General features: G+C 38.8%; 1 protein-coding gene across 1 annotated transcript; it reads right to left on the reverse strand.

The window, feature by feature from the left end:
• Positions 1–9,936: 9,936 nt before the first annotated feature.
• LOC117609902 (uncharacterized) lies at positions 9,937–10,701 on the reverse strand. Its single transcript, XM_034336663.2, has one exon. The coding sequence runs from the start codon at positions 10,699–10,701 to the stop codon at positions 9,937–9,939; it is 765 nt and encodes a 254-aa protein (XP_034192554.2).
• Between the last annotated feature and the right edge of the window lie 974 nt (positions 10,702–11,675).

The following is an 11,675-nucleotide window of genomic DNA, read 5'->3' on the forward strand; positions in this document are numbered from 1 at the left end:
GTAAACTAACTATGCTTGTTCTGAGTATAATATAAAGTGTAACAATAGGTACGGCTACAATATGAAATACAATGAGAAATTATAATGAATACGCCCTAGATAATAAAATACAGCAGAAAGTGTATGATTAGTAGTTAGTAATTAATAATAAGTAATAATAACGCTTAATCTTCGAATACAGCCAACACTCTGTACAATTTGCCAAATTACGTTAAGTACTGGAAACTATATTCCAGTGGCTTGTACGGTACCTTCAAACACGAGCGGACTTTACCTACAGGTCGCAATCGGTTTCTGGTCTAGCCAGAGCTATGCTAATACAGGCCTGCTCAAGGAGCTCCGCTCCTCGCTAGCTCTTTACACTTGAGCGTGTGTCTCAGTATTAGCACATGTTCAACACGTTGCGTACCATGAGTAGGGTGTCCACAGATCCGAAATCTCGTACGTCACCACTGAAAGAGAAGGACAAAACTAATCTCGCGCTCTATAGATGCCAAAGCAATTCAGCGCAAGCTTTCCTCTACTTTCAGAGTGCTGTCTGCATCTGACCGTAGTCAGGGAAGATCTGATCTGACTCTGCGTGGAACGCCTCTATTTATAGTCAGATTCTGCTGACTTAGCGCTTTTTTTCATTATAGGGTTCCTCTAGATTTCTGGAATTCCCCATCACGTGACGGCCGAGCACCCCTGCTCCTTAATCTACGCGGTCACCCTACTCTAGATTCTCACCCCACCGTGAGATCATCGGGGTTGCGCTGGCGCACACGTGGTCGCTCGTCGATAATTTATCGATAATCTATTTTATCGGCCGACTTACCGACTATACGTTTATCGACTTATTCATTAGACTGAATTATTTCTTGAAGTTTTAAATGAAAATTATTTATTATTACAGAAAAAATATATATATAATACAAATTAAACTAAATATTTCTTATAAACTTAACTAAATATAATAAAAAGAAATTAAATTAAACATCTTGTACAAAATTTGAACTAAAATTAATTGTAACAATAAAAAAGAAAAAACGAAAAGTGCTGGGTTTTCTTAGCGGGACGTTACACATGGATACTATTTAATGTGATAAATGCTTTACTCTAAATGATTAAAATAAAGAAAAAGTTGGAAATTTTGACAGTGATTATAATTTTTTTGTTTATAATTAAGGTCCTTCAAGTCCCACCTAAATTTCTTTTTTCAGTTAAAAATAGACATAAATATGAACATTATAATCCAAAAAAAGGTTGCGACTTTTTGCGACCTTCGTCACAGTTGGTGTAAAATAAATCTCCAAAACGTGGCAAAAATTCCAAATATATTTCTAAATCAGATATTATGACATTTTATGACTTGTTGCGTAAAATAAAGTATATACATATGAAAAATTAATTAATGGGGAAGGGATAAACAATTTAAAAAAAATGATTTCTTCTCGTATTTTTTTAAAATAAACTAGATTATTTTATTATGATTTCATCGATCATCAGGTTCTTTGAAAAACTGAAGGACATCATTCGGATATTGTTTTAATTTTTTTGATTTTAAAAATCTTAAACTGGATAAATATGGATCCGAAGAAATCAAAAGTCCGTGAAACACGTCTTCTAGATTCTGTAAACGAGAAAATTTTCTGGAGTTGAATTCCCTTAATCTCTTCAAGTCCTTATTTCTTGCTTCCTGGGCTTCTTCTCCAAGTTGGCCTATAGGTAGAATTGCTTGGGAAATTACTTGTGGACTATGAATCAATATCTTGTGAACTGTTGTACTCATATTGTACCATTCGTAAAAGTTCACGAATTGTTTGGCTGTATTCAAACAATATTGTTCAAAGGTTGGAACATCTATATGATATCCACTAGAAATTGTAAGTAAAATGTAATAAAATCTTTTAATCAAGTCTTCGTCTATACCAGTTATACGTGCCGAAACAGTATAGTTTTCGAAAAATCGACGAGCTGTGTTGCCGTCATTCGAATTTTCATAATTTGTTTTTGGTTTATCTACCAATAGACCAAGTTGTAATTTAAACTTATCTTGAATTTTGCTTTTCATTTCATTCACTTGCTTTTTGTGTTCGATGCTCCTAGCTTGCCAGTGCTTAATACACAATTTGTATGATACTCGTAACAAGCATTCGAAATAGCAAATCCAGGCATGGAAAGGTGACAATCCAAATTTTAAATTACTTTCATGAATTGGTTGAGACAATACCAAATCAATATTATTAAAATCCTTTGCAGTAAGATTACATATATAACATTTTTGTGTAGATGAATTCCCTGTTATCACGTTGCAAACCTTTCCGTCTACCATTGTTAATATTAACTGATGTGTTATATGTATTTTTCTCTCCTGTATAGTAATTTCTGTTGGATGTAATTGTTCAATTTGGTTTTGAATGTTTGCAACTACTTCATTTATTAAATCTCTCGTTTCATGTATGAAAACATAAATGGGGCGGTAATATCTGGGTGAAGATGTTCGAATATTTTGCCATATAATTTTATCCTCTGTTGTGTTTTCAGAAACAGATGTAAGTTGTATTGGAATGAGAGATGACGCGAATATACTACTATCAGATTTTGTGGGATTTTCAAATTTTTGTTTGTATTCGCTCATTCCGGATGTTCCATCACATCCCCACTTTGAGACCAATTTAAAATCACATTTTTCCTGATCAACACTTAATATAACTTCTTTTTGTACTAAACATAGGTGATTTGCTGTGTGATCTAATAATTCCTGTAATGGTACTTCCACTGTTGTTTCTGATATTGAAATGTTATTTGGATAGCACATTTATCTCGCCTCGATTAAAGATTCATACCTTGGGTATAAATTATAACCATGTTTTTTTGCAGTATTTCTTAGTACATTGTATTGTTCTTTGCTCAATTTTGCTTCAACTAATATTGATAAAGCCTCTGTGGGTGTGTACGGAATGTGAGGGTTTAAACTATCACAATACGCATTCTTGTATTGCTTCGCTTTATTTGGAGATGTGAACATAATATCTTTAATGATTTCAGCTTCACCTGCTTTCTTTTCGAATCTTAATTTCATTTGAGTTGCGTATGCCAACTCATCTGTAGAGTGTTCTTTTCTTAGATGTTCAGTTCGCATCTTTTTGGTTCGATCACTCAAAGATGAAAAGTCTAGCGATGATGGCCGTCCAACAATACGCTAAACAAATTTTTCGTTATGTTTATACCAATAATTTTTTTTTTATATATTATGCTAATTTTATAAAGTAACTTACCGATTTCTTTTTGCCAACTTCCGAATTCAAGCTAATAGTATCGACATTGTATGTCAATTGCATAAGACCATTTAACCATTTTTCCCGTCACTAGGAATACCTCTTAAAATCTCAATTAGTTCCTTTCGATACATAAATATGAAATTACTACTTGAACCTACGAAATAAAAATATTAAAAGGATAATAAAAATTATCCTCAATCTATAACGTTGAAATTTACGTTTAGTTTTAACTGGAATGAAAAGAATTCGCAACCAAATTCATTTGGTATCCATATACTGTAACAATTTCTGAACAACAATACTCACCGCACTGAGCACTATTCATGTTATAAAAATGAAAATTTCTTATAGGTATTTATCTAATTTCACGGTTAACTAATGCACTGTTACAGATCGTACTGTCTTTGACTAATTGTTACTCGCAGAATGTTTGTTTCTAAGCAACCAACTTGGCGAATAATAACAACAATGAAAAAAGAATGCAACGCATACCTACCAGCAGGCATTCTATAACAGGAAACTTATCTACACAAAAATGTTATATATGCAATCTTACTACAAAGGATTTTAATAATATTGATTCGGTATTGTCCCAACCAAAATACGTGGAAGCGTATGAAGAAAACGTGGAAGAAATTGATTCTGATTTAGATTACGCATTGATAGAAACAGCAGAACCACCGCAGTTAGAAGAAAAACCAGTTTCTAACGGGATAGATTTCGTCCATTTTCAATATGTTTTCAAGCAAATAGTACAGCTTAGAAAACATTCAAGTATCGGCTGTGGCGTCAAACACTTCCAAATAATTGGATGTCAACAAAACGGACTGGCAAAAAAGTATAAAGTACAGTGTAATCACGTCGAGTGCGTATCGTGCCTTCAGAACAGTGATAACACAATGGACATCAACCGCAGCTCTGTTTCCGGTACAATGATGACAGGCGGCGGATATAATCAACTAGAAGAAATACTTTCTGGCATGAACGTGTCGTACATGAGCAAGAGAATCTACGAAAAATGCCAAGATGAAATAATCGATGCCTTCGAATTGGCTTCGCAACGAGAAATAGAAGACGCAGGGAAATTAGAAAAAGAGCTAGCTATAGCAAAAGGCGATATACTTCCAGGCTGTAATATACCATGCATTCCAGTTGTCGCAGATAGCAGTTGGATGAAGAGATCATACCGTGGAGGTGATTACAACTCTCTGTCTGGTGTCGGAGCCATCGTGGGATACCACACCAAAAAGGTGCTCTACATCAACGTAAAAAATAAATTCTGTATAATTTGCTAAACCGCTGCCAAGAAGAAGGAAGAGGCACAGCAGCATCGTTGCTTCAAAAATTGGGGTCGTTACAGATGTTGGCGCAGTCTGCTTTTATAGGTGTGTGAATAAAAAACGCTGACAGGCTTTATTATTATGCAGTAGGAAAATATATGTATATTTGTGATATGTATGAACAACACTTCTATAATACTTACTAATAGTTTTATGATTATACAAAATACTCTTGTCTAATAAATCAAAAGGTGCTCTTCTAATAAACTTTCGCGACGTAGTAAAAGAAACAAAAGGCGCATGGGCCTCGTCGCACGCTGCTAGCACAGCGGGGGTGGGAAGAATGGTGGTAGGAGGTAGAGCGCCGGGAAACGCTTTCTCCAACACCAAAATTCAACTGGTATGGAAAGTGCTGCTATTGTAGATGCACGGCCTGATATATTCAATATTAGTTGCCGATGGAGATAGCAGTGTGTACAAAAAGATATTGGACAATGATCCATACAAAGAGTATATGGTGCATGTACGAAAAATTGAATGCACCAATCACCTGCTACGCAACTTTAGTAGAAAAATAAATGAGATCGCCACAAAAGGCCGCTTCAGGAACTACGAGTTATTGTAGAAGAGAATGCCATTCGCCTGCGCACTGGTGTGAATACCGATTCAAAGAGAAAGTAACACTCGCTGATCAAATAAAAAATTTAAAAACAGATATGAAAATGTAGCGAGCCATGTTTTCGGTGAACATCAGGAGTGTCAACGATTAGCATACTTGTGCAACAAATACTCTGACCCGAACAGAGTGAACTATGTTCCACAATTGAAAGAATGCGGTATTTATCAAAGCATTGAAGAAGCGATGTAACTGCTCTTTCCTCAAGCTGAAAGCTTGTTATATGGTTTAAATAATAATCCAGTGGAAAGTTTCAATAACATCATTGCGAAATTCATCGGTGGCAAAAGAATAAACTTTGGACGCAAGGGCTCGTATCAGGGTAGAGTCTCTGCTGCTATCCTTCATTTCAATTCAGGAGAGTTGTTCAGCCGATTGAGTACTGCTATGAACAAGGAACCAACAGCCATCGTACAAAATATGGAACAACGACGTAAGCATGCATCGCAAATGGCAGCGAAATATAAAGAAAAAACCAAAGCATCTCGATACGAAAAGCAATCGTGCGACAAAGATTACTGCCCCACAGCAGAAAAACCAGACATAGAAGAAACAGTATTCTCTTCTGAGTGTGAGAGGCACATGCTTACACTCCTTCAGTGGCAAACGATGCGACATAACATTGAAGCAGAAACTCGTGATCAAGCCAAGGGCGAGAAATGGATAGCCTATCGAAAAAGTTATTAACTGCATCACATTTCGGCAAGGTATGCCGATTGAGACAGAATACACCAAGAGAAAATACTATAAAGAGTATAACGTATCCGCAGATTCAATATTTGCGTTCCCTTGAATATGGAAAAGAAAACGAGGCAAATGCCTTGAGACAATTGGAAACGGAACTGGGAATCCATGTTCTACCGTGTGGTCTATTCATCGATGCCATTGTGCCTTATTTAGGTGCAACTTCTGACGGCCTCGTGGACGAAGATAGTATCGTCGAACTGAAATGCCCTGAATCGGCGAAGGATTTATTGCCTGCTGAAGCAATACAGCAGTTACCTGCGATACGGCGTATCTTTCGAGGTGATTGGATGAATAAAATTCATCACTATTATTATCAAATACAAGGACAATTGCACATAGCGAATAGGCAAACTGCTTTATTTTGATTATGGACACAAAAAGGAATAAAAATTACAAAAGTACACAGAGACGACAGATTCTGGGCAACAGAAATGGAGCAAAAACTGAAAAGGTTTTAAGAGGACTCCATGTTGTCAGAAATTATAGACAGTAGATTTAATCGGCAGTAACCTATTAGAGAGTCTGCATACATAAAACAGAGCAACAATACATGTAGCAGTACACAAGAAAGTACATGTGACGATGTACAGGGTGTAAAAAAATTAAATGTCACGACCTATACTTTTTCCATTTGATATGAAAGAATTGTTCTCTTCCTATGCAAAGTAAGAAAAAGTAGCTGAAAGTAAAAATTAATATGAGAGTGTGAAGAGACCCACCACTACCTCCGTCAAAGACGGTCCTCTTCACTCGCAGGTGCAATTGTTTATTATACACCTCATTATGTGTGGTGTGTGCACCGCCGAGTGCAGTCACAATAGACTGTAGAACAGCTCATCATCCGAACTGTGAGTACTCAACGGTGCAGTCGCAATAGACTATAGAACAGCTCTTCATATGACCTGTGTGCACCCGCAGGTGCATTGCGACCTTCGATTGTAATCGTTTATTATACAGCTCTTCATATGAACTGTGTGCACTCGTCGGTGCAATTATGATTTTTATGTACAGGGTGTAAAAAAATTAAATGTCACGACCTATATGGGGTGATTCTACACCTCTGGATCGGTGGAGATCTGTCAAAGAAAGCGACCGCAAAATTAACCTTGACCCCTAATTTCAAGGTCAAATTTTTTTATTGGCTTATTGTATAGTGCTCATCGAGGGGATGAAAAGTCTGAAAGGAACCATATGCCGGAAATCAATCCTTCCCCTAGAAAAAAGCCGTCAAAGTTTCCCTATACGTTAATGCATTAAGCCGAGTATCCACCTGTATCAAACGCCCGTATCGTATCACCGTTCCGAACCCTTTCGAATAGGCAGACGTTGCCTCGTTGCATGCCACGGCGTGCTACGGCTCGGACAATATTTCTTCGTTTCTTGATAGAAACGGTTCGGCAATAGGACTGGGCCACTACAGGCGAGGAGTTTCGTTTTGCTGCGTGCCGTTCCAAAGGAACGGAGGCAACGGACCCATCCGAAAAATTTGTCGATTCTTTGCCGTTGCATCGAAGGAAAGGTTTATGCATTTGCACTTGACATAGCGTTTCGTGCCGTCACTTGGGTTTAAATTTATTTGAAATCTTGTGGTATTATTGGATTCATTTCAAAATCGATGAAATTATTTATGAACTTAAGCTAATTTAATTTAGACAAATTTTATCGTCTAAATATATTTAAGCAGATCAATTATCTTCGGTGATACGCTGTACATAAAAGAGCAATGTTAATAAGAACCCCTGTGATTATTGAAAAAGGACAATGTTAATTTTCCAGAGATTTTTCCGTTGCCGAGTATCGAAAGTTCTATTGGGCTGTGATACGGAGGTGAAGGAACGGGCCGATCCGAAAATTGTCGGTTTCTTGCTGTTCAAAGGATAGGTTCGGAGACCACTTGAAACGTAAAAACAACATACCCAGGCGAAGGCCCGAAATGCTATGTCAAGTGGAAACATGACACTTGAGGCTCGAGATAATATGATCTGAAATCGGATATATCAGTGAGATAATACTAATGCAATGACTGAACTTTGTTATTTTTCATTTTTTTCTTATAAAACTTTTACCAAGATATTTGTGACGTTTTTCTGATTAAAATGATACCAAACACGATATGGTTAGGACAATTACAATAAAGAAACAGCATGCAGGAAATCGAAACTTCTCGCCTATACGAGTTTCTTTCAAGAAACGAAGAAATATTGTCCGAGCCGTAACACGTCGTGGCATGCAACGAGGCAACGTCTGCCTATTCAAAAGGGTTCGGAACGGTGATACGATACGGGCGTTTGATACAGGTGGATACTCGGCTTTAAACGTTGAGTTGCGCGGTACGCCTCTCCAGTGACCTTGGCGCGTCAGTTTCGCGTATCGCTCGAATTTCGTGTTATAAGACATTTTTGAATTTCAATCACAATGCTAGCATATAGGAAATGTAAATTCTCATACAGCATATTTAAAAACACAAAATAACTACTGCGTTTAAATGAAAATAAAAATGAATTTATTTGAAACATTCGTAATATAATATAATATGATACAAGTATGATAAAAACTGATATAAGTAATATAATATATAAATAACATAAGTAATACATAAATAATAAAAATATAATATAAAAGAATTATATAAAATAATAATATATGATATAAGATAATAATATAAAAAATAATAATATATGATTGTATTTATTTAACCATTCCCCTTGCGGGATTATGTGGCGCTTTTCTCAGGAGCGTACCCGAACCTGTTACACTTTTCACCCCTTCTCTCTACAATCTTTCTTACGCCTCTTTTTACTTAAAAAGTACATATAAACGTAAAAAGAAATGTATAAAAATATATAATATAAAATCTTCGTTTTTTGCCTTCCTCGTCTATCCTATGTTTACAACTATATGCCTATTACTATCCCTATACAAACTAAGCCTTTGACTCTTTGCCTTTTCCGCTGACTGCCTCTTCTACCATTGAAACTAAAAACTAAAGCCTGTGTTATTGTAGCCTTGCGCTAATCTAAGAACTGTAACTATAACTGAACCTATATACTCTTTGTATCAATAAACAAATAAATAAACCTCTATTCATAGATTGTAAATAATCATAAATATAACATAACATATTATATACTCAAAATAAACATAACATAAGAAAATAAACAAATCAGAATGCTGCTATAAGCCTAATTGCACTCGGCAAAACGCGATAATTATGCTCCAAATAAGTAAAAAGTAAAATAAGTAAAATAAAACTAAATAAACTAAATACATATATTTTCCCTGGATGCACTCGCCCGCTCTTCTTTTCTCTCCGTTCTTCCCTAGATTGCAACCCTTTCTAGCCTTTCCTTTAGTGTCATCCTTTCCCGCCTCTTCTTCTCCTCGCACCACTTCGTTTCTTTTCCGTCCACCCAGATCTCTCTGCTGTTGAATAATACGCTTCTTCCTTCTTCTTTTTCCTTTCTCGCCTTCTCCTTGATCATTCACTTCAGTCTTCTTTCCTCCTTGTTTAAATCCTCATCCACTTCCACCCTCCACCTGTCCCAGATCCCGTTCCTCATCCACACTATTTCCTTTTTGTTGTCTTCCTCCTCTAATTCTGTTATCACCATCACCCTTCGCCTCTCTCCTTCCCTTTCCGTTGCTCCCTTTATTACTACTTTCACACCTAGCTCTTTCTCTAGGATTGTTGTTATATGCCTTAATTTTTCCTCTAGGTTTTCTCCTTCCACCCCTTTCCAAACCAAGCTTTTCTTCCTTCTTATACTTCTCTTTTTTTCGTCTTCTGCCAACCATCACTTTCTTCTTTCCTCCTCTTCTCTCACCCAATAATATATGATATATGATAATAATATAAAAAATAATAAGTAATATAATAATAAATATTATTATTATTATTATTAACCTAGTTGAGGCTCGCCGGGCACTCAGTCCTTGGGGACCATTGTACCCGGGCCGTTAGGCAGCCTCTTTACTGGCTGTACCTTGGCAGCTGGGCTTCTGTAGCAAAATTTAGAAGCACCGGCACCAGGCCAGCCGAGATGCTTAATGATGAGAGTTCCAAGGTCCCCAGGATTGATCCTCTTAGGGCCCTTAGTTCTCTGCATCTTAGAAGTATGTGAAGAGGTGTTTCGTCCTCTTCCTCACACCTCGGGCATAATGTCTCTTCTGTGAGTCTCATGCGTGCGAGGTGTTTCCTCGTGTACCAGTGTCCTGTCACTAGGCCCACGAGCATGCACAGTCGCGCCCTGTCCAGGTGAATTAGGGTGTCACCCAGCTTCTGTGACGGTCCCTCAAAAAGGGCCCTCGCGTGTCTCATGCCATTAGCGTTATTCCAGAGCCTGGTGAATTCCTGGTTTAACCAGTCCTTAGCCAGGCCTTTCAACGCATAGGTTGAGACACCAATGGGGTACTCATGGCATGGCTGGGAGCTTGTCGCCCCCAGTCGTGCCAATTCGTTAGCCCTCTCGTTACCTGGGATGCCAGCGTGACCTGGTACCCATAGCAGCTTGACTCTGTTGTTCAGAGATAGCTGACTCAAAGTCAGTATACAGTCCTTGACTAGCTTAGACCCTACCTCCACTTTATGGATGGCTCCAAGCGCAGCAATACTGTCACTGCAAATGTAGATGTGTTTGCCCGAATGGTCTTTTTCCAAGTTATATTTGGCGCAGGCCCATATGGCAAACACTTCTGCTTGGAAGAACGTAACGTGGTGGCCCAGTTTATAGGTCATTTCAACCTTTGGGCTCTCCCCCGCTATCCCGGCTCCGGTGCTAGACCCGGTCTTGGAGCCGTCTGTAAACCAGACTAGCCCCCCCGGAGTCAGGATGCCGCTAGGGTCCTCTAGCCATTTCTCCCTTTCTGGGATAATCCCGTCATATTCCCGTCTGAAGAGGTACACCGTCTTGCAGCGGTCACCACCCTGAGTCAGAATTAGCTCCGATCCCCGATCCCTTAGGACCTCGGTGTGCCCGCCGCTCGTCGAGCACCATTCTTCAGCTTGGTGTAGGCGGATGGCCGCTCTCCAAGCCATTGCCATCCAGTGATGCTATTAAGTGGGGTGGCTTGATGTCGAGCAGCGCACCCAAAGCCATAGTGGGCGTAGTGGGAAGCGCACCTGTTATCCCCAGCAACGCTAATCGGTATATTCTTTCTATTGTCCTTCTTTGTGCTCCCCTCTTCATGGAGGTCCACCACACAATTGAGGCGTATGTTATAATTGGTTCAAGGATGGCCTGGTATATCCACCTGACCATCCTTGGTTTGAGTCCCCATGTGGGGCCAAACAGGCTGCGGCAGGCCCAGTAGGTGCTGATTGCTTTCTGGGTCTGTCTGTTTACGTGGTTCTTCCAGGTGAGTTTTTTATCTAGTGTGACACCAAGATATTTTACCTCATCTGTAAGTTGTAGTTGCGTCCCAAAGAGATGAGGAACCTTAAAATAGAATCTTCTTCTCCTTGTGAATAGGACCAACTCCGTTTTGCTCGGGTTTGCCGAGAGCGAGTGTGATCGACACCAGGATTCCACAAGTGTGATAGCCTTTTGCAACCTCCTCGCTAATTCCAACGGGTGTCTGCCTCTGACCGTGATCGTAAGGTCGTCGGCGTAACCCTGAACCGCAAATCCTTCTGTGGTGAGTATATGTATGAGTTCATCAACCACGAGGGTCCACATCAGGGGGGACAGGACTCCCCCCTGTGGGCAGCCC

This window comes from Osmia lignaria, chromosome 9 (assembly GCF_051020975.1).
Source record: "Osmia lignaria lignaria isolate PbOS001 chromosome 9, iyOsmLign1, whole genome shotgun sequence".
Lineage (NCBI taxonomy): Eukaryota > Metazoa > Arthropoda > Insecta > Hymenoptera > Megachilidae > Osmia > Osmia lignaria.